Raw genomic sequence first — 26,461 nt, 5'->3', positions numbered from 1 at the left:
TTACAGGTATGCATCTGGGAGTCATCAGCATATAGAACATATTAAGCTACATGTTTGGATGAAAAAAGCTAGAGAAAATAAAGGAATACAGGAGAGATTCAAAAACAGAGAGCCCTGGGACACTCCAGTATTTTTGTGAAGCTGAGGTTATGTGCAGCTCTGGTCTTCTGTGCTGTCAATTGATTACAGACCTTTCGGCTCCCACGGCAAGCAAATGGAATAATAAAAGCAGCTGACACTTACTGAGTGCCTACCGTTTGCCAGGTCCTTTATACAAATACTCACTTTGATCCCTCTGAAAATCCTATTAACTGAGTACTATTGTTGAAATTCCTTACATAACAAAGAAATGAAGCTTAAAGAGGTTAAATGACTTGCTCAAGGTTATGCAGCCAGTAAGCGGAGAAGTCAAGATTTGAACTCAGCAAGGCTGACTGCTTGGCTGCACGACTTCTCTGCCATCCTAAGGGAAATGGGGCATCCAGTTCAAACACCTGACTGAAAAGTCTTCCCACCTTTGTGACAGCAAAGTTGAGGGAGGCCCCACGGACAGGCCCCAGATGCAAAGCAGGGTGAAGAAGTTGGAAGCCCAGCCTTCAGGAACTAAAGCCTTGTTCTGTTTCCAAGGAGTGAGAAGCACTTTAGCTGACATGGGAATGTGGGGGGTAAAGGCTTGTGTGATGGGTGATGATCTGAGATTAAATGGAAACCTGTCATTCACTCATTCAACCAATCAATATTAATTGAGTATTTATTATATTCTGAGTATTGAAGGAGCTAGGGATACAGTGACTGTGTGCTGGTCAATGTTAAGCAACTGGCTTCCTATCAATCAATAAATCAATCAAATTGATTTGTAGCATTTGTTGATTTCCATGGTCTAAGTGCTCCTACTGTGGCTGATTTCAAACTACTACCATGATCTCTCTGAACAGAGAGTTGGGAAAAGATGTGACAACAGCCTCTCAGGAGTCAGTACAGGTTGGCTCTAACACATCACTGGATGTAGTAGTGAACAGGGTATCCCAGTGGGGAAAACAAGTAGTAAATAGGTTTTCATTATAATGAAATACAGTGACAGCTATGCTAAGGTAGGTACAGGGGGTACCAGACACTAGGCCAGGCAGGGGCAGCTTCTAGAAAGACCAATATTTAAACCAAGACCAATAGGATCAGTAGAAACTAGACAAAATGACACAGGTCAATTTGGGAGTTGGTGGGGGGAGGGTTCCCTGTCAAAGGGGAGCTAGGCATTAAGGCCAAGAAGGGAAAGAATATCAAATGAATGATGAAAGGCTGGAGGACAGAATTGAACAGAGGAGTGGTATGGGATGAAACCAGAGAGGCAGACAGGAGTCCAACCATGTAGAGTCTTAAAAACCACATGAAGGAATTTGAACTACACTGTGAAGATGATAGGGGGCCTTTGGAGAGTTTGAAACCCAGGCTGAGTTCTCAGAAGATCCCCTTGGAATGGAGACTGGATTCAAGGAAGTATGGAGAGGGGACACAGGGAGACCAGTAAGGAGATCATTGCACAATCCAGCTAGAAATGGTGGGTGACCAACGTGCTACCACCAAAGACAGAGGGAACTGGATATATTCCAGGGCCATCAAAGAAGTGGACAAATGGTTTGATAACTAATTGAATGTGACACATGAAGAAGAAGTCATGTCTGACTTGAGCATCTAAAGAGATGCTGCTACTGATCACCCGGAGGACACCCTTACACTTTCTGTGGGGGCAAGTCCAGGTCAGGCCTGTGGCCCTGGGCTCAGTCACTTAGAAAAAAAGAGGGGTGCAATTAGACTGTAAGGTCACATGAGGTGGACACTGAGCATGGGTACAGTCTCTTCAGTAAATCTATGATCCCTTTTGCAGGACTTGTTGTTTGGAGAGTTCATTTGCTAAAAATGATATCTACATTATCCTTTTGTCTCCCAAACCATCAGAAATGAACCCATCCTCTCAGCAAAATTCTGATGTTTTTATTTCATTGATTAGCTTCTCAGTCACCAGTCACTGAAACTTTTGTTGAACAAAAGTTTCGTTAAACATACCTCCTGGTAGAGACACTCATTAACTCTGCCAAAGCATGCTCACTGTCATGACAGTATAGACCCCTGTTAGAAAGATCCTTAGCAGAAAGCAGTGGCTATTTCTAATTTTACACAGCCTAACATCCCAGGGTTTTGTAATCAATTACAGCTTCAGCTGTTGCCTTGACAAATGGACCTAAAGTGAAAATGTCCCCACAGATGGAAATGGCTGACAGGCACACTGAGAAGAGGGAGTTCAGGAGGACACTTTGGTCATGAGCAAGTGGGAGAATGAGGCCACTTGATGATGGGGAGTCAGGGTGACCATCTCTGTGGATTTGCATACCATTGTCCCGTGGCATTTCCTTCATTTTTCATAGTGGAAAACATGTCTACAAGGGTTTCTACAAGTGCTGTGCAACCATGCTCCCTTCAAGCTGGCTGTCCTGCGACAGAACGCTGTTTCCAGTGAGTCAGCCCAGGGCACCTCTGCAGCTGCAGCCAGGCCACCCGCCCCAGCCCACCATCCTGCAGTCCAGTCCTCCTGCCTCTGTCGCAGTGAGGAGCATGGCATGAACAGCGTGAGTTCATCTTCAGTTTTCTGTTGTGGAACTGAAATGCCTGACTTTGAGAGTGTGGTTCAGGCCACCACTTACATTTAAAAAAAATTGACTTCTGTGTAGCATAACTTCAGGGTTATTTTGGCAAAAGAATTTCTCAAAGATAGATTTTCATTAGCCCTGAATGGATGGACTCCTCTGCCTGTGGGGCCAGACATGATGGCGTGTCAGGTAGGCATTCTGGGTGTAGACAGATTCAGATTGAAATGCCCGATCCATGCTTTGGAAAGCATGAGGATATTCCCTTCCTTCTAATTGAGAGTGACGTGAAAAATCAAGTTACTGCAGCAGTTCTGTGTCACCTGGGTTCTTCAGTGTAAGTGGAGAAGCTGGCCTTGGCTAACCTGAGCAGGAGGGAATCTTCAAGAGGCAGGTACTTGGGACTCACAGCTGGGCCAGGCCTCAGAATGGTCCTGGGTGGATGCCAAGAGGGAGAGCCCTCCACCAGATCCTTGGTCCTGGAGTCACTGGCTGGGGGTCCACTTCCCTGAGGGATGTGGGGGACCCCAAGCCTGCCCCAGAGTGATGTAGAGGAAGGAGAGACTGACCTTTGGGGCTTCCAGGTGGGCTGACCACCAGGCTTTTCTTCCCCTATAACTATGCTTTGGTGATGGGAATGAGGGCAGAGGTCATTCCCAAGTTGGAAATTGGGGGTGGGTGGGTAGGGATGGGAATGTGTGCCCCATCTCATGTCAGTGCAGTGCCCTAGCTCATTGGCAGAGCCAGTCCATCCATCTTTAGGGCTTGAATCCTGGCCCAGGCTCCCTCTAGGGCGTTGGGGGTGGCATTGGGTGGATGAGGCCTGGGATGAGGACACTAGTAAGACAGGGCCACTTTGATTTAAGTTTTGAGCAAATCCAACATCAATGCCAACCATCCCAGTAAGCTCATCTCTCCTGATTTCCACCAGCATACTCTTATTTTTTGCAATTGTGCTTAACACACAGAAGCAGACACTTCCTGAGGATTCCCCACTCCCAAACAGTGTTTTGGTCACTATAAAGTTCTCATCCATCCTTAGAAATAAATTCAGCAAACAACGTGCTTTTAGTTGTCATGTGCCCTCATTGCTGCCTGCAGGGAATAATGCCATGATGATGTGACTTTCCACATGGTTTGTCCTCTAATTTCCCAGTTGCATCTGGCCAGGCCGAGCAGCTGTTGTTCTGACCAGGCTCTGATTTGCTCCTTCTAGTTTGAGCACCTAACTGGGACTGCACTTGCAGCCACACTTCTGGAGACCAATCACCTGCTGATACACCAGATTTAAGAAGATCCAGAGTCTCTTAACATAACACCCCAAATATCCAGGATATAATTAAGAACATTCATCATACAAAGGACAAGAAAAATGTCATCTTAAACAAGTTAGACTATCCAAAGACCCCAAAAGCCGAGATCCTGATGGATCTTAAAGTAGCCATCATAAAAATGCTTCAACAAGCAATCAAATATCTTTGAAACAAAAGAAGAATAGTAAAGCTCAGCAAAGAAACAGAAGATACAAAGAACTAAATCGAAATGTAGAACTGGAAAAATACAATAACTGAACATTTTAAAAACACAGTAAATAGGCTCAATATAGCAGGATGGAAAGGAATCTAAAGGAGAGTCATAAAAGTGGAAGACAGAACTATAGAAATTATCTCATCAGAACAACAGAGATAAAACGACTGAAAAAAAAAAGAAAAGGAAAGGAAGAAAGAACTGAACCTGTGAAAATGTAGCAAAAACTATAGTATTTGTTAGAAGAGTAATTTCTGTTACTTTGCTTGGTGAGTACTTAGAAACGGTATCAAAAGCATGATCCATAAAAGAAAGCACTTGATAAGCTGGATTTTATCAAAGGTAAAAACTTTTGGGGGGCCTGGGTGGTGCAGTCAGGTAGGTGTCCAACTCTTGGTTTCAGCTCAGGTCATGATCTCAGGGTCGTGGGATTGGGCTCTGCACTCAGCATGGAGTCTGCTTGAGATTCTCTCCTTCACCCTTTGCCCCTCCTCCTCACTTATGTTCCCTCTCTCTCTCTCTCTCTCTCTGATAATAAATAAATAAATCTTTTTAAACAAAGTAAAAACATTTGCCCTATTAAAGATCCTGCTAGGATCTTTCTCCTCTAGAGAAGAGGAGAACATATTTGCAAACTACGTATCTGACAAAAATGTGTATCTAGAATATATCAGGATCTCTCAAAACTCAACAGGAAAAAAACCCATGAAATACCAAGTAGAAAATGGTCAAAAGACATGAACAGACATTTCACCAAAAGGACTATACAGATGGCAAATAAGTACATGAGAAGATATTCAACATCACTGGCCATTAGGGAAATGCAAACAAAAACCTTTGTATCACTACCTACCTGTGAGGACAGCTGGTTAAAATAAAAACTGGTAAAAACATCAAATGCTGGAAAGAATGTGGATCTCTCATACATTACTGGTGGGATGTAAATGGTATAGTCACTCTAGTAAGATAGTTTGATAGGTTCTTCAAAAGCTAAATATAAACCCTACAACCCAAAAAACATGCTCCTGCACATTTATCCCAGAGAATGAAAAATTAAGTTCACACAAAATACTGTGCACAAATGTTCACTATGTGTTTACCCATAAGGCTGGAAACAACCGAAATGTCCCCCAAAGGTGAATTGATGAACAAACGGTAATATGTCCATAATATGGAACCCAACTCAGCATTAAAGAAGAAAGAATTATTGATATACACAACTTGGATGGATCTCAGGGGCATTATGCTGAGTGAAAATGAAAAAAAAAACAACCACCCTCAAAAGGTCACAGCTGTAGGATTTCACTCATGTAACATTCTCAAAAGAGCAAAACTCTCAAGATGTAGAACAGATTGGTAGTGGCCAAAGGCAGGAGGGGTGGGGGCAAAGGTGGGTTCATGAGGGAGATCTTCATGCTGACAGAGCAGTTCTGCACCTGGATTGTGCTGTTGCTTATGTGAATGTACGCGATAAAATTATGGAACCAGACACACGCATGATGCCAATGTCAGTTTCCTGGTGCTAACACTGCTCTGCAGTGATGTAAGATGTCACCACTGGGGTAAAATGGGTGATAGGTGTCTTTCTGAAGGGACCTTTCTGTATTACCTGCAGCTTCCTGTGGATCTATAAATCTATCTATCTATCATCTATCTATCTATCTATCTATCTATCTATCCATCTATCTATCTATCCTGAGGCTGTAACTGTCAACACATTCCAGATTAGCTCCCTAAGGCTAGCCTTCCCACCCTGGCTCTTTGGAAACCAAGGCTTCCTTGTGGGCCCAGTGGGCCCACCATGTGGGTGCCAAGCAGTGGTGGAGGAGGCAGGAGGGATCTAGCATTGGGTTGTGGCTAGGAAGGTGCTGGGCTGGGGCACTCTGTGACCAATAGGGCAAAGAAGGACAGGTGTGGGGCCAAGGCAGTGCCCAGTGTGCCCTCCTCCCAGAGCTGATGCTCTGCCTTCAAGAAGGAAAGAGCCAGGACAGGAAGTAGCTTAAGTGAACCCTCCTGCCCTCCTTCCGCCCCATCCACCTAAGGACTCCATCTGTCCTTTGACCCTGCAAATCCCCTCCCCAACCTGCCATCTCCTGCCTCTTCCCACTCACCCTCTGACCTCCACTCCTACCAGAGTTGTCTGCATTTGACAGATAAAGGATGGGGACTCAGAAGGGGTGAGCAGCTCCAGAATACACTCCCCAAGTGGTGTACTGGTCCCTTCGTCTCCAGAAAGCTGCTATGTCTGGGGACCTGGGGAGCAGGTGAGCTGAGTCTGAGCAGCTAAGCAGAGGACGTTCTCAATGTTGGGTCGCAGAAGTGATCCACCTGCCCCTCAAGTCCCAGTTACCTGAACTCTACCACACTCCCCACTGGCTCCCACAACCAGCAACTCTCAAAATGACTTAGGCACCACCATCTTAGAAGCACAGCCTGCCTCTCACCCAAATCTCTATCAAGTTCACCTTTCCCCCCTGCCCCCATACCTAGCTTCTTCACCACTCTCCTTAGTTTACCCCCGGATGCTAGGAATGCATTGACCTGAATGCCACCCGGGTGCCACAATTTGAGTCTGTTCACCTCCACCTTGGCTGGAGCTGCAGGTGGGCCCCAGCTCACTGGGATCCACACTTCACTTGAGCTCCCACCCCACTGCCCCTGGAGCTGGAGCTGGAAAGACCCGGTTTCCTCCTCCTTCCCCACCTCCCAAGCATCCAATTCATCATCAGTTCCAGCTCTGCCTCTTAGAAGGGACCACCACCCTCTGGGTCCACAGACACCCTCCAGCTTCCCAGATGCACCTGTTCCCACCTGTCTCCTGCTCTGCCTCATTACCTCCATCCAGTCCTACACCTAGAGCAGCAGAGCAAATTCCACATCTCTCCCTGCAACCCTGCAGTGCTTCCTTGGCTCAGAGCATGCAGCCCACCACCTCACCCTCTCCAGGCTCTACCTACTGTCCTCACCCCACACCACTTTCCTCAGAGAGAGGGAATGGCCTCCCCCTCTGGCCTTCTCCACCCTGGTCTTCATCTCACATGTGCTCTTTGAAGACCCGCATCAGGCGGGAGCCTGCAGTTGAGAAGCACCTGCTGTTGTGACTGGAGTTAGCAGCCATAACATCAGAGTCCAAACCCAAGTTTAATATAAACTGGTTTAATATAAACTGGTTCTGGGCCAGAAATGGTCTCTGCAGAATTACCTGTGTGAGGATATTCTGCTTCTCTTTTCTATCAGAATGGCACCCACCTCAGTGGTTGGCTTTGAGATCTAGAGGAGTCAGCATGTGTGAAAGTGGTGACAAGGACGGGCAGGTTGTGCTCAGTGTCAGCTCTCTATGGAGAGCCATGGAGACCCCTGCCCATCCTCTGGAGAACACAGTGACTTGTGATGCCTGGTGGTGCCTATAATTTCAGGGTGTGCATTGCAATCACCCAGGGATTGTTTATTTTAAATAAATTATGTTTACGTGATTAAAGTGTTTATTTAAAGATCATATAAATCTTGAAATTCATGTTACTTCCCACTCCAGGAGGTGAACCCCAGTCCACCCCAGCTCCTTTTCTCTGCCCTCCTTCCTGGGTAGGGGGGGTATATGGGGACATCACCATCACCATCACCATCACCATGGGCAAACGCTTCCAGGAAGCCATGCATATTGCTGGCGGAGCTCTCTAGCTCATGGACATCAGCCTGCCTCTGACCCCACTGCTTCGCCTGTCCTTGGAGGCCTCCACTCCCCCTCCAGGCAGGAGCACCTGTCCTGAGCCTGGAGAAGCTCAACCTATGCCTCCTCTATGCTCACGGCCTGAGTCTCATCTGGAACTTGCTCCCAGCCTCCTCATGCTGTGGCCAGGGGAGCCGAACTCTAGGGCAAGGCATTCAATTATGTTCTTCCTGTGATAGGAAGAACTGTGATACCCAGTGACAAAGCAGATTTCTCAGTCTTTGGTTTCCTTCTTCACACACTAAGAGCAAATCTTTTAGCTCAGACACTTTCTGAAAGAGAGATTTATTCCTTTCCCTCTTTTATTAAAAGCTTCTTTCACAAGTTCCAACTTTCTGTCGAATGTGTCAGATTTCTCGATGCATTTCATTTCCACAGGCAGGCCTCCCAGGTTTTGGCCTCTCTCATTTAAGGCATGGTGTCTTTTGCTCCCTCCAAAGAGAACTCCCCAGAAGATGAAGGCTTCCCAAATGACATGCCACCAGGATACCAGGCTGAAGTTGGTCCCAGGCCAGAGGTCTGAGGGCCAGGCCCACCAGTATGTCCACACAGTGACCTAATATGGGGATGGCAATCTGAGTGGTTCCAAGCGCTGGTCAGGCCTCGGCATTCAGCCACAACTGAGTGACATTTGGAGGGGTCAGCCTCCCACAGGGGGAGGAACCTCTACCTTCACAGTCTCTGTCCTGGCTCCTCCACTGGAGGAGATGTCCAGGGGACTCATTTTTCCCTGCACTAAACTCTTGGACAGCCAGGCATCCAAGGGAATCTCTGGCCCTATGCTAAGTTGGGTGGAATTCCTGGACTGTCAAGTGTCTGGTAGCCTCATTCACCCTTTGTTGAGCTGGGGTGGCAGAGCTTCCAGTTGGTCAGGTGTCCAGGGGACTCTTTTGCCCTGTGGTGAGCTGGGTCAGAGGGCTCTGGCTTGAAGGGTTTGCATTCAGCCCATTGTCCAGGAGATTTGTTTATCCTGTGCTGAGCAGGGTTGGAGAATCCCTGGTCCGTTGGTGTCCATGGGGCCTCATCTGCCCTGTGTTGAGCCACGTCCAAGGTCTCCCAGTCACTTGGCTATACAGGGGCTCATTGCCCTGAACTGAGCCTGGTTATAGGGCTCACAAAAGGCTCCCAAACAGCGGAGTCTGTGACACTCACTTTGACCTATGAAATGGACAAATGCATTGCTTGCGGTTGTCTGGGTGGCCAGGGGACTCATTTGTCCTTTGCTGATTGGTAGCAGAGCTTCTGGTCTGCAGCATGTCCAGGGAACTCATTTGCCTCACGCTGAGCAGGGTGGGGTGGCTTCTAGTTGGAGGGCTCCTACTAGCTCAGATATCTGGGGAATTCATTTGGTCCATTCTAACTGGGGTCAAAGTAGTCCTGGTCCCAGAGTGCCCCTTCAGCCTGTTGTCCTGGGGACCCCTTTGCCCTGTGCGAGTTGGTTCAGAGAATTCTCCATCATCAAGGTATCCAGGGAATTATTTTGCTCTGTGCTGAACTGGGTTGGTGGGCTCCTGATGGGCCCAGTGTCTGGAGGACTCCATAGCCCTGTGCTAAATTGATCCAGAGAATTCCCCACTGGCCAGGGGTGGAAGTCACTCAATTGCCTTGTGCTGATTTGGGTCAGAAGGTTAGTGGTTGGCTGAATATATGGGGGATTTGTTCACCCTGTGCTGATCTGGGTCAGTGGGCTCCTGGTCAGTGGGCTCTTGATTGGCCCAGCTAGAAGACATGATGCCTGTGCTCTGCTGAGCTGGAAGGCTCCCAGATGGCTCAGTGTCCAGGCAACTTGTTTTCATCATGCCAAGCTGGGACAGAGGGCCTGTGGTACAAGGGTGCCCAGTGGGCTCACTGTTCTGGAGACATTAGCCCTATGGTGAGTTAGTTCAGAGAATTCTATTGGCCAGGGGTCCAAGGGTCTTGCTTGCCTTGTGCTGACCTGGGTCAACGGGCTTGTCATCAGCCAGGTGTCCAGGGGATTAGTTTACCCTGTACTGAACTGGGTTGGTGGGCAACTTGTGGGCTTAGTGTCTGGGGGGCTCCATAGCCCTGTGCTAAGTTGGTTCAGAGAATTCCTCATTAGCAAAGGATCTCAGGGACTTGTTTGCTTTGTGCTGATGTGGGTCAGAAAGCTTGTGGTCAGCTGGGTGTCCTGGGGATTAGTTCACCAGATAAGATGGATCACAGGGCTCCTGGTTGGCCTAGTATCTAGTAGACTCAATTGCCCAAATGCCCTGTGTCCTGCTGGGTAGAGGGTTCCCAGTTGGAGGGCTCCTGGCTGGCCTAGTATCTAGTGGACTCAATTGCCCAAATGCCCTGTGTTCTGCTACGTTGAGGACTCCCAGTTGTAGGACTCCAAGTTGGCCTAATGTCTAGGCAACTTGTTTATCTTATGCTGAGCTGGGTCAAAGGCCTTTGGTACAAGGGCCCAGTGTGCCCACTATTCTGGGGACTCCTTAGCCCTATGTTGCATTGCTGCAGAGAATGCCCCATCAGCCAGGGGTCTACGGGACTTTGTCACCTGTGATGATCTGGGTCAGGGGATTCTGGCCAGAGGGCTCCTGGTTGGCCCAGCTGGAAGACTTGATTGCCCTGTGCTCTGTTGAGGTGGAGAGCTCCTAGTTAGCCTAGTGTCCAGGCAACTTGTTTGGCCTATGCTGAGTGTGGTCAGAGGATTTGTGGTATGTGGGTGCCCAGTGGGCTCACCGTCCTGGGGACTGGTTAGCCCTCTGCTGACCAGAGGTCTTGGAGAATTTTCCATTGGCCAGGTGTTCAAGGGACTTGGTGGCCATATGCCATATGTGGTGGGCTGGGGGGTCGGGGGAATTAGTTCATCCTGTGATGAGCTGGGTAAGAGGGCTCCTGGTTGGCCTGGTGTCTGGTGGACTCTGTTGCCCTGTGCTCTGCTAAGTTGGAGGGCTCCTGGTTGGCCTAGTGTTCAGGCAACTTGTTGACTCCATGCTGACCTGGGTTAGAGGGCTTTGGGAACAAGGACACCCAGTGAGCCCACTGTCCTTGGAACTGGTTAGGCTTTTGCTAAGTTGGTTCAGAAAATTTCTCATCAGCCAGGGCTCCAGAGGACTGGCTTGCCCTGAAATGATGTGGGTCAAAGGGCTGGTCATTAGCCAGGTGTCCAGGGAATTAGCTGGCTCTGTGCTGAACTGGGTCAGTGGGCTCCTGGGTGGGCCCACTGTCTGGTGGTGTCCATTGTCCTGTATTGAGTTGGTTCAGAGAATTCCTCATTGGTGGAGAGTGCAGGGGACTTGATTGCCTTGTGGCTAATTGGGGTCAGTTAGTTCCTGGTTGAGGGGCTCCTGGTTGGCCCCTCAGCTGATTGATTGCCCTGTGCTCTGCTGAGTTGGAGAACTCCTTGTACATCCAGGTAACTTTTTTTGTGCCACACTGAGCTGGGTCAGAGGCTGTTACTATGAGGGTGCCCACTGCCCTGGGGACTGGTTAGCACTATGCTGAGTTTGGAGCATTTTCCATCGGTCGGGGGACTTGGTAGCCTTGTCCTCATCCTCATCAAAAAGCCTGCCATCAGCCCGGTGTCCAGGGAATTAGTTTGCCCTGTGCTGAACCGAGCTGGTGAGCTTCTGGTAGGCCCAGGCTCTGGGGGACTCCACAGCGCTGTGCTAAGTTGGTCAGAGAACTCCCCAACGGCCAAGGGTATGGGAGACGGTTCATCTTGTACTGATGGGCTGGAAAGCTTGGCATCACCTGGGTGTCCAGGAGATTCATCCTGTTCATCCTGTGAAGAGCTAGGTCACCGGGCTCCTGGTTGGCTTAGTGTCTGGTGGACTCAAGTGCCCTGTGTTCTGCTGCGTTGAGGGCTCCCAGTTGGAAGGCTCTTGGTAGGCCCAGTGTCTAGGCAACTTGTTTACCCCATGGTGGGCTGGGGCAGAGGGCTTTGGCAGAAGGGGGCCTAGTGGGCTCACTGTTCTGGGGACTTGTTAGCCTTGTACTGAGTTGATTTAGAGAATTACCCATTGTCTGGAGGTCCAGGGGATTTGGTTGCCTAGTGATGATCTAGGTCAATGGCTCGTGGTCAAAGGGCTCTTGGTTGGTCCAGCTGGAAGACTCAATTGTTCTGTGCTCTGTTGATTTGGAGGGCTCCCAGTTGGAGGGCTCCTGGCAAGCCTAGCATCCTGGAGACTTGTTGGCCCACGCTGAGTTGGGTCAGAGACCTCCACATCAGCTATATTTCTGGGAGATTCTTTCAGAGAATCTGTACTGTGGGGTTGGTGTGCTTCCACTTCTACATGTGTCTAGAGGATTAGTTTCTCCTGTGTTGACCCTGGAAACGAAGCTCCAGCTCAGCAGAATGTCCAGGGGATCCTCAGGACATGACACTGGCTTCCCTGTGCTGAGCCAGGTTATGACCCCAGAGGATTAGAGGGGCTCTGCCCGACTGGATGAGGATACGTTAAACTGTGCTTCTCAGAGCCCCCCACATTTTTGCCAAATAGGACTGATTAAGGGGGTGGTCTGGCCAGCCCTGCTGCGGGGCTTGGGTCCAGGTGATGCCCAGTGCTGGTATAAAGACTTACAGGATCCCAGAGGGGCAGAAAGGTAGAAGTGCACATGAAGTGGAGTGAATAGTGTGGGTGAGAGGTTGGGGTAGGACCACTCAGGGAGAAGTTGCCAGTGGCAGGAATGCAGAACCTGGAAGAGAACCCGAGTTGAAGCTGCTGCAACAGAGGGGCCCTCTCTGCCTCCAGCGATGCTTTTGGCAGGTGCTGGACTTTTCTCTCTTTTCTTTTAAGATTTTATTTATTTATTTATGAGAGAGAGAGAGAGAGAGAATGATAGAGAGGCAGAGACATAGGCAGAGGGAGAAGCAGGCTCCCTGCAGGGATCTGATGCAGGACTTGATCCCAGGACCCCAGGATCACGACCTGAGCCAAAGGCAGACACTCAACCACTGAGCCACCCAGGCGTGTTTGGTGCTGGGCTTTTCTAACAGCCAGGGTTCATCCCAATGCCTCCTGTGGGAACCACTGCGCCCCAGCCAATCACCAGGAGGCTCTCAGCTTGGTCTTGTTCATGCGGTCAATCACCAGGAAACTCAGCTGGTCAATCATCAGGTGGCTCTCACCATGGCCCACATGACATCATCACCTGGACTTCATATTTTTAAAGGAAAATATGTTAACTTGTTTTTAGAAGAAACATTACTGTTTGGAATGTATTTATAATAAAGTTCATGGGGCAGCAGCAAGAGTCAATGAGTACAAAGTCAAAGATGTCACTCGGAATCACCATCAGTAATCGTAATAACACCAATCTTAATCAATACATGGGGCATTACACCCCACAAAGGGTCACACTTCAGTAGTAAAGCTAAAATGGCACCAGAGCAAATGTTACTCTAAACTTATCCTAAAAAAAATTTTTTAAAGCCTATAAAATGGTACCTTTTAACAATAAAAAGAATAAGTCTGGCAAGGATGAAGCTGATTCACAAGTAATTTAACTGCTCGCTGAAACAAAATTCAGCCCTCATAATATGGTGATAACAAAATGAAGTGTTTCAACACGTTAACACTCTAAACGCTTAATGTCCAGTGTCCAATGAAACATTACTAAATATCCAAAGAAGCTTGAAAATGGGACTTGAATCATACCCAGGAGAAAATTCAACCAGAGAAAAAAAACAAACCCCAAATGACAGATAAGAATGCTAAAAGAGCCAATTATAAACATGCCCAAGAATTTAAAGGAAAATAAATATAATGAGGAGAGAAAGGGAGACGGTAAAGGAGGATCAAATAGAATTTTGGAAATGAAAAAATAAACCAAATAGGCTTTTAAAAAATTATATGATGCACAAAAAGAAAAAAGATGAATGAGCCTGAAGCTATAGCAACAAAAACTTTCCAAACTGAAGCACAGAGAGACAAGGAGACCAAAAATAAATGGAACAGAGCTTCAGTGACTTGTAGGACGATATAAGAAGGAGGGAAGGTCGAAGGAGGTAATGGCCTTAAAATTTCCCAACTAGAAAAAACTATAAACCCACAGATCCAGGACATTCAATGAACCCCAAGCAGAAAAACATACATGCAGAAACTCATACATGGCATACCATAATGAAGGTGTGGAAGCCAGTGGCAAAGATAAACTCTCAAAAGCAGTCAGAGAACAAAAAGACTTATTATACACAGGGGGAATAAGAGAGCTGCCAAGGTTTCATTAGAAGAAAATGCAAACCAAAAAATGTTGAATGACATCTTTAAAGTTTAGAAAGAAAAAAAAAACACACGTAAATTTAGTATTCTAAATCTAGCAAAAATAAGCAAAATAAAGACATTTTCAGACATATAAAAACAGAGAATTTGCTGTGAGTGGACTTACACCACAAGAAATGTTAAAGGGAGTTCTTCAGGCCAAAGCAACAAAGACTGCAGAAATGGGAAATGGGAAATTATAAATATAATATTACAATTTAAAAATATAAAATATATAACAAATATTTTTTTCTCATTTAAAACTTACCTCTACAGGATAATTGACTTTTTAAGGAAATATAAAAGCAATGCACTGTTGAGCCTGTAATATGTATAAAGTGAAATGTATGACAACAATTACACAAAGGTCAGGAAGAGATATATGGAAATGTATTGTGAGGTTTGTACAGTGAATATATGTGTGTGTGTGTGTGTATGTGTGTGTGAAGTAAAATAATATTTGGTGGCAGACAATGATAAATTAGAGAAACGTGTTGTAAATCCTAGAATAATCACTAGAGCACCCCACCCCCGCAAGAAAAAAGGAAAAATAGAGGGGCGGCTGGGTGGCTCAGTTAGTTAAGTGTCTGCCTTTGGCTCGGGATGATCTGGGGTCCTGGGATCGAACCCCACATCACATCATTGGGCTCCCTGCTCAGGGGGGAGTCTGCTTTTCCCTCTCCCCTGCCCCTCCCCCCACTCTATTCTCTCTTGCTCACTCTGCTTTCTCACTCCCTCAAATAAATTTAAAAAATCTTTAAAAAAGAGGAAAAATAGCTAATAAGTCATCAGTGAAGACAAAAATGGGAATACAAGAAATAAATTCAATAAATCAAAAATAAACAGAAAAAGAAGTGAAAGAAAAGAACAGATAGGACAAAGAAAAACAGCAACATGGTAGACTTAGCGATGATTATGTTCAACATAAATGGTCTAAGGGATCCTCAAAAAAAAGGAGGGGAGCATAACCCCCACCCCAAATTAGGAGGGAAACACGATTTATTTCTATGTGATTCATTTCCCAAATGGACTCATGTCCCTTGATTAAAGCCGAAATGGGATTTCTACATTCAGAGTCAGGCTTGGCTGACAGGTTACCAGGGTAACCTGTAGCTCTGGGAGAGCTACTGTTCCTCCCACTGACTGTGGCTCTGGATAGAAAGTGCTCAGCTATTTGTGTGAGGATTGGATTTGTGTGACCATTTGCAGCTCATGAGAGGAAAATGCTTTCTATACAGTTGCTTTCTGCCCAGGTCAGAGGTGGGAACCATGGGCTCCGGACTCAGGCTATCAGGTTTTAATACTGGCTCCAGCACTCACTGTGTGAATTGATACATGACATCTTTGAGCCTATTTTCTTATCTCCAAAATATGAACACCTCTTGGGCCGCCTGTGTGGCTCAATTGGTTGAGTGTCTGCCTTTGGCACAGGCCAGGATCCCAGGGTCCTGGGATTCAGCCCCTAATTGGGCTCCCTGTTCAGCAGGGAGTTTGTTTCTTCCTCTGCCTCTACCCCTTCCCCCAGCTCATGCTCTCTCTCCCTCTCTCATGCTTTCTCTCTCTCTCTATCTCTCAAATAAAATCTTTAAAAATTTAATTAACTAATTAATTAATTATGAGCATTCATTTTGTAATCCTGTTGGGAAGATGAAACGTGTTCCCAAGAATAAAATGCTTTACAAACTATAGTGAGCCCACACAAAAATTAAAAATAAAAAAAAAAGTATAGTAGGCAACTAACTGATATTAACACACATGATGTTACCCAGTGGACATGGTAACTAATCACAGCCACTGTTTCCCGAACTTTTTTTTTTTTAAGATTTTATTTATTTATGAGAGAATTTATACACACAGAGAGAAAGGCAGAGACACAGGCAGAGGGAGAAGCAGGCCCCATGCAGGGAGCCCAACGTGGGACTCGATCCCAGGTCTCCAGGATCACGCCCTGGGCTGAAGGTGGCGCTAAACCGCTGAGCCACGGGAGCTGCCATTTCCCGAACTTTTACTACATGCTGTGCACTGAGCTAAGTAAAAGTTTTTATACACTACCATAAGGAATCCACATAACAAGCCCTCGAAGTATTTATCCTTATTTTAGAAATCATGTTTCAGAGAAGTTAAGTGACCTGTCCATGGTCACACAGCTAGTGGAAGTGTCAGAACTTCTTAGACCTGGACTAGTTTGGGTCTTCTGTGAGTTTATTTACCCCCACATACATTTATTGAGGACCTACTACTCTTAACCACCACGTAACACCGCATCCCTCAACGTTCTATGATTGTCTTTGAGCAAAGAGTCAAAGCTGATAATGCAGGCTTTTGCATCGTAAAGAGACTATGTTCACAATACTATTGATTTATACTTCATTCTTTTCCTAAAAGTCACCGGTGTTATTTGCTTTCCCCAGCAAACAAGAAGAGATGAGGCTTTGCATTCCTCCTCAAGCAGAAAACTGCCTCCTTTGATGGGAAGTTGGAGCAGTACCCAGAGGCCAAGAATCTTCTCTCACATTGGCAAGCCACTGATTGATTAATCACCTGCATCTACCTATTATGCCCCAGGCACATACTATGCTTTGCTTTCCCAAGCAGATTACCTCATTTAATCCTCGCAGCTAGTCTAGGAGGTGCTATTATCATCATCTGCTTTATAAATGAGGAACCTAAGGCATGCAAGATTTCCCTCTGAGGGGCCCGCGTTCAATAATTCACTGTGCTCACAGAGCTGTAGGGTGGCAGAGCTGGGCTTTGAATCCAGGCAACTGCTAGGGCCTGGGTGCTTGCTTCATGTTATTTCTCTCTGTGCTGAGGAGAGTTGAATTTCCTCAGTTAAATGCTCAGAGGATACAATTCTACCTCCTGTCAACGATGCTAGGCCCTACCTACTGGCTACAGCTTGAGGGGTGTCTCCAAAAGACCCTCACCTCCCTCGGTCAGAAAAAAAGCTTAGATGTGGACACAGCAGGAGCTCAGTAAATGTCTGAGGAAGGAAGGGAGAAATACAAGAGAAAAGGAGGGAGGGAGATGAAAGAAGAGAGAATCCGAACAGGATCTCTGAAGGGGGTCCCACCTTCTGCAGCTTTCTCCTCTCTGCCTCCACCGAAGAGCGAACAGACTTGATTTCTAGGGTATGTTTCTTCACCAAGTCTTCCAGCCGCTTCACTAACTGGTCTTTGAGATGTTTCTTCTCCTCTTCTGTCTGATGTTTGATTTTACGAAGGTCTTCTTCATATTGTTGCTTCATATATTCCATCTCCGTATTCGCCTCTTTCTTGGTCTGTAAAAAAAGAAAAAGGCCCTTGTAAACCTGCCAGCATGAGGCGGGGAGCAAGGAATTGCCATTGGTACAACATTTACACGCTGATTTTACAGCATGTAGTACAAGATGCCATAAAGTTCGTAAGACCGTATTTCTCATCTTCGTAAGAGACTTCACTCTATCCACCATCAGCAAAGGGCTCCTTAGAATTGTGTACCTCTGGTCACAGGAGCAGACGTTCCAGCCCACTAGGGCGGTGTCTCAAGAATGCTTTACTTGTTTCGATTTGGAACCAATAGTGGGAGTCCGGTGCAAGTTTCCAGTTTCCCAGGAGCCAATGATAGAAGTTGGGAGAATTTTGCTATATTCCTTAGTAGCCTAATTCCAAGTGGCAAGAAGTTTGCTGGAACTTCACACCCACACATCTACCCCTAAAACCATGGGACCTGCTGCTGCCAAATGGTTGTCATAGTTGGAGACTGGCCTCTACCCAAAGCTCAATCTGGCAAAGCCTCCTGTGACTTCTCCATTCCCAGGAATGGGTCAGACATTACCTGTACGTCTGGGCCTCCTTTGGTGCACAAACACTCCTTGGGAAGGCTTGGGTCCTGCTGAGGATGAAGACTGCGGCTTTCAAGGTCATTCACCTTCCCTAGGGCTTCCTTCTCTGAAACTAGTTCCGTCTTCATGTCATCTGCAAGTGTAAGTTTTAACATCATTTAAAATGCCCCTGGCCTTGACCTTGTACTCAAGGTCTTCTGCAGCCAGGTACCTATTCTGCTCTTTGACTATTTTGCCCGTCACTGCCTAGTGGACTTCCTGCTCGGTGGCCTTCTGGCCCTCAAGCGCTGTCAAAGTGGTGATTGTCGTCTTTGCTCCTGCAGCATCCTGAGTTCAAACGGTTGCCCTGTTCTAGCTTCTTAAACTAATTATCGTCAAAGCTTTTTGATGGTGCTTTCCATACGTTGAAAAAAACATTGAGCACATTCCTGGATATATATACTTTCGAAAGATTTAAATGCAAAGCATAAGACAAAAAATAAATATAACTAGAAATGCTCATTGTTTTCTTCCCATATTCTCAGGAGGTATCCATGCCCTACTTTTGAAAACACTGCACTAAATCCTCCACATACTCCTGGTTCCAACTCAAACCTCTCCTCCTCCACTCTTTTCCAGCCCATGGTGACTTCTTTCCCGGACACTTCGTTCCCTTGTTGCCTGGGCCACCATATGATACCATATTGCTCTGGGCTGTGAAGTCACTGTCCCATATGCTCCCTAGGGGCAGAGCCCATGTTTTGTGCCTTTGTTACATCTCCTAGTATCAAGCTGATCACACTGTGGGTATTCAAGAACTTTCTGATAAAAGACTCTACTGGAAGGCACTCTGCAGTGGCCTCGAGCTAGTGGCCTTGAGGTAGCCACTTAGCCTTCCTCAGCCTCGTTTCTTCATCTTGACCATGGGGGACACTGATGACACCCGCTCACAGACCTATTGGAAAGACCCAGTAACGAGACTGTGTGAAATCATGGGAAAAATACGAAGTGTTGCTTAAGCATGGATGAAAAGCCAGGGCGGAGAAGTTCGGGCATGTGGTAGGCCCAGGGAAGAAGTATTTGAAGGCAAAAGGTCCCTCTGTATCATGCCTTTTAGCTCTCTGTATTGTGGCAGCTCTGGGAGGCAGCTCACCTGTCCCCTCCTGGACTGAGCTCACCTACCAGGAGTCAGATCACACAGCTCTGCCCCTCGCTCTGCTCCCTCCACGTCTCAAGGCTGCAAGAAGCACCAGCCAACCTGACAGCTGCTCTTCTCTGTGTAAAAAAACCCGTGGTAGTGCATCTCACCAGTTTTCTGGCTCACGGGACGCTCCTGCAGCATCAGTCTGTCTTTGGCAATAGCCAGCTTCTCCCCCAGTTTTTTTGCAGTGCTTTTCAACTCTGAGTTCTCCTGCCGAGCCTCCTTGAGCTGCACATCCAGGTCCTAAAAAGACAGAAAGGGTCTCATTTCTCTGGGGCAGTTCTCTGTGGAGACACGCAATGTGCACAGAACCGGCATCAGATCTGAAAGGTAGGTCAGTGCACAGCGTCAGCTCCTGTCTCTGGAACTCCGTGCCTCCCGTTCATCAGATCCCTACTCATCCTGATGGGCTGTGTGACCTTGGGCATGTTATTTCACTCTTCTGTAGTGAGGATTAAATGTGAGAAAGCGTCTGGGACAGGAAAAATGCTCAAGGATTATTAAGAATATTAGCTGCTGCAACTTTCAGAGATGGGGCTCTGTGAGTGTGTGGGGTGTGTCAGTGGTCTGGCTCCCCACGAAAGCCAAGCCCCAAGGATTTGGGGACAGGCAAGTCGCTCTGGGATGAGCAGGGCTTTAGAATGAGTTAAGAAACATTAGCTGTAGGCCCAGCGAGATTAGCCTCTAAGCCTCTCAATTTCTAGACAAAAACTGTCTTCTTCTCTGGAAACTCTAAGTGTCTAAGCTCTCTGGGGTCAGGGACCTTGTCCGGCTCGCCATGGTCTCCCACCCATAGCCCGGGCCTGGTACGTAGGAAGCACTCCATAAATACATCCTCACAGAATGTACTTGGATGCAAGGGAAATAATAGGAATCACCTGGATAGCTGTCAAGTGCCCTGCACAGTGGCTGACACATAGTAGGTGTTAAAATCAGGGACTGACCCCAAAAATAAAAAAATAAAAAAATAAAATAAAATCAGGGACTGTATTTCTGATCCCAGTGGAAAGCCATCAAGAGACCATGCCTTACCTGAGTCCTTTCTTTCAGCTTCTGGGCATACTTCTTCAAGTCACTTATCTTACGGCCTCGGTGCTCCAGATCCCCCTCCAGCTTCCTGACCTGGGCCTGCAGGGCCGACTCCTGGACCTGGAAGTTCTTGCGGAGGTCCGTCTCCTTCTCCTGCCACTGCCACAGGGCCTCGCTCACCGACTGCTGCATGGCCTGCCGGATGGTCTCGGTGTCCCGCTCATAGGTGGCCTGCAGCTCCTCTGCCTTGCGGGCGTAGTCCTTGCTCAGCTGCTGGTTTTCTGCTCGCAGCCGCTCCACCTCCAGCAGCACCTCCCGCATCTCGTGGCTGTGGCCTGGCTCTCCCTTGGGCTCGGGGCCCTCCTGGGAAAGCCGCCCCCACTGGGGTGCCTCGTGGCTCGTCAGGTGTCGGAGCCTCTTCTCATAGTCAGCCTTGAGCTCCAGCATCTCCTTGGACAGGGTGAGGACCCGCTCAGCGTGCTCGGCCTCCACCCTCAGCTCCCTCTCTTTGGTCTCCAGCCTGCAGGAGGCCGACTGCGCCAGGGCCTCCTGTGTCAGCCTCTTCTGCAGCTCCAGGGCGCTCTCCAGGGCCTCGATGCGCTGGAGCAGGGCCTCCTCCTCCACATGGCCCTGTTCCTGCTGGAGCCTGGCCTTGGTCTCCGCCACGGCATTCTGGAGTTCCTCCTGGTGGGCTTCCCGCAGAGCCTCCATGCTGGCCTCCGCTTCATCCTGGCGGGTATTGAGGGCGTAAATCACCTGCAGGAAAATCCACAGAGCCGGGTGAATGTCTGTGAGGGGCAGCGTGACCAGAGATGCTTCTCCTCCATGCCAGTGACTGAGGCTGATCCCCGGCAGCACCTGAGAAGAGGACTTGTGTGGAAGTGATTTATTGGAAATTGTCCCCAGGAGAAACCTACAAGGAGGCAGGGAGTGGCGGGAGCAAAGTCTAGGCAGTGATAACTCTTAAAAGCCACAGAGGGGAGAGATCTGTGGCAGAGATCCAAAGGGGACCTCTGGAGTGTCAAGGAAATCCAGAAAAGGGTTTAAAGGTTCAATCTGAGGGCGCCTGGGTGGCTCAGTTGGTTAAGCGTCTGCCTGCAACTCAGGTCATGACCCTGGGGTCCTGGGATGGAGTCCCATGTCGGGCTCCATGCTCAGCAAGGAGTCTGCTTCTCCCTCTCCCTCTGTCCTTCCCTGTTTGTGTTCTCTATCTCCCTATCTCTTTCTCAAATAAATAAAAATGAGATCTTTAAAAATAAATAAATAAAAATAAATAAATAAATAAATAAATAAATAAATAAATAAATCTAGCTCCAGTTTGTGAGAGAAAAAAAGAATACTTTGGGACACAAAAACAAACAACCCCCTTAAAAAAAAAAAAACCTAACAAAACATCAGAAAATAGACCTCAACAACATATAAAAAGGATTATATACCATGACCAAGTGGGATCTATCCAAGGAATGCAAAGTTGACTTAACATCTAAAAATCAGTTAATGGAATATACCATATGAACAGACCAAGAGACAAAGCAGCACACAATTGTGTCAACAAACAGAGGAAGAGCCTTTGATCAAGTACACACTCCTTGGTGATAACAACACTCACCCTAGAAATGTATCCACGGTGTAAGACTGCTTCTCCATAACTTTAGGAACAGGATATAGACCTTTATTACTACAGAGAAGAGAATGAGGGAGGTGGGAGCGTGGTGGGGCGCAGGGATCCACCTGAGCAACAAACAGATAGATGTTTAGCCACAGGGAAAAACTACATGTAGGACAGGCATGGGGAAGAAAATCAAGAATTCTGTACTGGACAAATTAAACGTGATCGCCTCCTGGAGATGGCATCAAAGCAAACAGACATTTCTGGAGCTCAGAGGAGGAAGCCTGAGCTAGAGATGAAGGGGATGGGGAATCAGGATGGCTCCATTGTGGCTGCTGTTTGCTTGATGTGAGTCCAGAGTGTATCTGCCTGATGACGGGAATGACCCCAAAGAGAACCCAGAAGGGCCACCCCCAAGAATGAGAATAGATAGTTAAAGTCAAAATGCCTGAAGAGGGGAGCACAGAGAGATGGGTTTTGAGCAGGGAAGACACTGCTCCCTGCTCAGTGGGGAGTCTGCTTCTCCCTCTGTCCCTCTCCCAGCTCCTTCTCTGTCTCTCTCTCTCTCAAATAAATAATATCTTTTATTTATTTATTTTTAAAGATTTCATTTATTTATTCATGAGAGACACACAGAGAGCAAGGCCGAGACACAGGCAGAGGGAGAAGCAGGCTCCATGCAGGGAGCCTGATGCAGGACTCGTTCCTGGAACCCCAGGATCACACCCTGAGCCGAAGGCAGATCGCTGAGCCACCCAGGCATTCTTCTGAAAAGTCTCCACCACACAGTTGCAAATCCTTAACCTTTACGGGTTTGCTATTTTTCCCTTGTTCCTGAGTGTTGTGTACTGAACTGGGCTTGAATTTCATTATCAGTTTCCCACTACTTAGTAAGACTTTACTCATGGCTTTCAAACTGTGTTCCTTGTAGCCCTGAGTTCCTTGATGAGAGACTGAGGGCCATTGTAGGGAACTTGGTGGAGGAAAAGCAGGTGGAAACCCCTCTTGAGTCAGAGAAGAACTGCTTTTACACTGGGGTTATCCTGACATGGAGTTTAGAAAGAATCTAAAAGGTTTCTATTCCTTTAAAACAGTAAAAAATAAAACAAACAAACAAACAAACAAAAACCCTGAAAACAACCACAGGGGCTTAGATGATTATGAGATAAAGTAGACCCATCAGAAACATAATATGAAAGGAAATTTTGGGTAATTGTGTATGTGTGTGTGTGCATAATTAAGAAGCAGTAGTTGAAGAAGGCCAAATGACAGCACTAGAACTATCACCTGTGATACATTTCCTAACAGTTTATCTTGAGACTGCAGAACTCGAGAAAGAGGAACCATATACCCACAATGCTGCCAAAAATCTTATTTTTCACTGTCTACATGTGACATAACTATTAGTGGGTTGTCTGTATTCTTCCCTGAAATGTAGGCTCCATGAGAGAAGATCTTGGTCTTCTTTGTTCATTACTATTCATTCCCAGTGTCTGGATCAAGGTGGATACTCTTAAAATATTTCTTATATGGATGAGTGAATGAAGAAGAGATCAGAGCTCTGTCTTAAACGATGTAGTTGTAAAGGTGTGAGACAGGCTTAACATTTTGTGAATTCTTGGGAGAATAGGCACTGCCTTGAGAATTGTCAATCTAACACTCTGTGAGGGCAAGGACAAGGGAAGGAGTCCCCTTCCCCTCCTAGGAAGACCCTCTCCCCAATGAAATGAAGCTTCTGTCCCCACACTCTTCCCTCTCATCACCCTTGCACACAATTTGGCCATCTTTGGTTTCTATGGCTTCTCATGGCTTGCATCTAGGAGTGTATCTGGAATAAGTGAATGTTGAAACTGGTATCCCACTGGCTGCCATTTGTATTAATAATAAATACTATTTTTCCAGGGTTTACTATGTGCCTAGCCCATAGGTGCTGTAAACATACTCATAATCTCAGAAAATCCTCAGAGCAACGTTGCAAAGTTGGTATTTTTCTCCTCATACTAAGAATGAACATTTGAGGTTCAGAGAAGCTTAGTAACTTTCACAAGGTCATAAGAGACAAGAAATTTTGACTAACTCTGAAGTACATGCTCACAACACGGTACTACACTGCACCTCACTGTCCCATTCAACCGTTTATTCCTTTATGCATTTACTGTTCTTCTCAGAAGTGCCAGGTTCCATGCAGGGCACAGAATATGCTGGTCAATAAAACAACTAAATTTGTGGCCTCAAAAATATTATAATTTAATGGGAGAGTCAAACAAGAATCTGTAAAGTTCCAATATCTTGTAAGTGCTATGAGAGGGATCAGCACCAGTTACTATGGAAACACAGAAGGGGTCTAATAGGAAAGACTTCCAGGAAAAATTAGCCTTGCCTATGCAACTTTGGGGTGACCTATTCCCTTTTACATGCCAACCTTCATATGGGCAAGAACAATATAACTTCTGTGTGTTGTCTCATAGGCACTTGGGAGGAAGTTGAGTGCATCATAAGGTTCATAAGGATTTATGCTTTCTTTCCACAGAGTAGCTGCAGGGTAACAGCTACTGAGCAGAGCACATTTCCTAGCCCCCTTGTATCTATAGGGAACCATATGACTAGTAATTGCCAACGGAATGTAGCCAGAAGTACTGATGTCATCTTGGGGCCAACACTGGGGTTAAGGTGACGAGGAGGGCTAAGAAGTGGGCATGTATCTTCCACAGTCTCATTTTTCCATCTGCAAACTTAATGGACAGGCTGCAAAGACTTTAGAAGAAGGTAAAATACAAGATGGAAGGCACCTGGGTCTGCGATGACTGAACATATCTACCCACCAGGAGCACTGGCATTGATCTTTATATAAGCAAGAAATAAGCTATTGCGTTGGGCCTCTGAATCTTGGCATTTATTTTTTCCAACAGCTGCTATTACCCTAGGAAAACTCACAGAACTCAGCATATAATCATAATCCTATGATTATAGTGAAAAGATATAAAGTAAACTCAACAAAGGGAAAAGATGAATGGGGAGAATGGGTCTGAAGGAAACAAGGCTCAAGCTTCCAAGAGTCCTCCCCCTGTGGGGTTCTTTCCCTGTACACTCTCACAGGACTTGCTTAATTTCCCCTTCAAGGAGTCGTAACAACATTTGTGAAATACTGTTTACCAAAGGAGCTCTTTAAAGACTTAGCAAGGTTTTTAATTGCGGGCTAGTCAGGTTGGCAACTTCTACTGGCAAACCAAAATTGCAGACTCCAAGGAGGAAAGCAAGTGCTCAGCATAAATCACATCGTTTGCATAAACAGTTTAGGCATAGTGAGTCACTCTTAACAGGGTGGTGGGAACCCTCTGGAGATCCAAGTTCCCAGATGCTGAGGACCACTTTGCAAGATGACCACTTGAAGCATAAGCTGTCTCAGGCCTGCTATGTTAACTCTTTCTGCACACCTAATACCCAACTGATAAAGATTCTCTTCAGTAGAGATGGCTTGTGTCATGAGTAAATCTGAACTTAAATGAAGTTTTCATAGTGAAGAATAAAACACCCTTGAAAAGGTTATTCCTTGAAATTTGGCATAGGTGATTCCATGAAGGATAAAATCAACTACTGGTGTTGGTGGTGATCTGGGAGAAAGGAGTTCCAACATGCACCTTTATCTATAGAACAGAAAACTCAGTTGAAGATCCTGTATATCATGATACCACAAAATCACTCAATGAAGAAAGAACCCAAATGTTGCACCCATTTGAATAAGAGCCACTGTCCTCAGGGTTTTGAGGACTATAACCATTTCCAGCATTTGCTCATGTGAGTCTGCTCTGTCTTGTGGAAACTCTCCCCACATGCACACCCTTGAATTAACACAACATCAGAGGTAGCAGAGAAGGTATCACACTGTGGGTGAGTATACAGTGTCTGAGGGTACACTGGCTATGCATATTTACTCATGTTGTCTTGCAATTAAAAGTCCCCAAATAAACCCCAGAAGTGGTCTGCTCCAATTGTTGTTTGGCCAAGATCCAGTTACAGGGCTCCTACTGTTCAAGGAGTGCCAGAACCACTTCACTTTCCCCTGATGCCCTTACCCAGAAGGTTACTCCAAAGATCTTGTGTACACAACCAAGAAAGTATACTATGTTATATCTCAACTCATATTATGTTCCTCACTGGCTTATATGTACATACATGATTTTTTTACTTAACAATAGATCTTGGACGTTATATAATTCTGTACATAAAGAGATGCCTCATTTTTAGTTTTGGCTGCTTCATACGCCATTGTATGGATGTGCTATAATTTATTTTTCTGCTCCTTGCTGATAGACATTAAGTTGTGACTCCATGGAAGATTATTCATATGTTTTTATTTCACTGTTATGAAGCAAACATCTTTTCATTTTTCCATTCCTGCCAGTAAGCTTGAGATCTGCTTTTTACTTAGGAAATTCCAGAGCTTGGCCTTCAAAAAAACTCAGGTCTTCATAGTTAATACAGAATCCTAGTGAAGAGATGGAAGAAGAGTCCCCTCTCCCTATGGGAGGAGAAAGAGATGCCATTTTGTGTCATAAAACTAAGTCAGAGAATTTTGGGAACATTCAAAAGCATCAGACTTGTCTTCCCGTGTGGCATGGAGACGTGTATGAATGTTCATGGCTGTGAACCCCTGAGGCGACTCCACTGGGACATCCCACCCACTTTCAAGACATCCTCTT

At 46.5% G+C, this 26,461-nt stretch overlaps 1 protein-coding gene across 1 annotated transcript in view; it reads right to left on the bottom strand.

The window, feature by feature from the left end:
- FAM184B (family with sequence similarity 184 member B) overlaps positions 1-26,461 on the bottom strand; it is a 131,561-nt gene that overhangs the window by 49,821 nt on the left and 55,279 nt on the right. The window contains exons 2-5 of the mRNA XM_038533310.1: positions 20,156-20,908; positions 19,231-19,366; positions 17,937-18,076; positions 17,194-17,400 (exon numbers count right to left, since the gene is read on the bottom strand). Coding sequence (XP_038389238.1) covers positions 17,194-17,400; positions 17,937-18,076; positions 19,231-19,366; positions 20,156-20,908 — 1,236 coding nt within the window. The remainder of the gene's footprint in view (positions 1-17,193; positions 17,401-17,936; positions 18,077-19,230; positions 19,367-20,155; positions 20,909-26,461) is intronic.

This window comes from Canis lupus, chromosome 3 (genome assembly GCF_011100685.1).
Source record: "Canis lupus familiaris isolate Mischka breed German Shepherd chromosome 3, alternate assembly UU_Cfam_GSD_1.0, whole genome shotgun sequence".
NCBI classification, from domain to species: Eukaryota; Metazoa; Chordata; class Mammalia; order Carnivora; family Canidae; genus Canis; species Canis lupus.
Note: the sequence above shows the minus strand (reverse complement) of the source record. Positions and strands in the feature narration are given on the sequence as shown.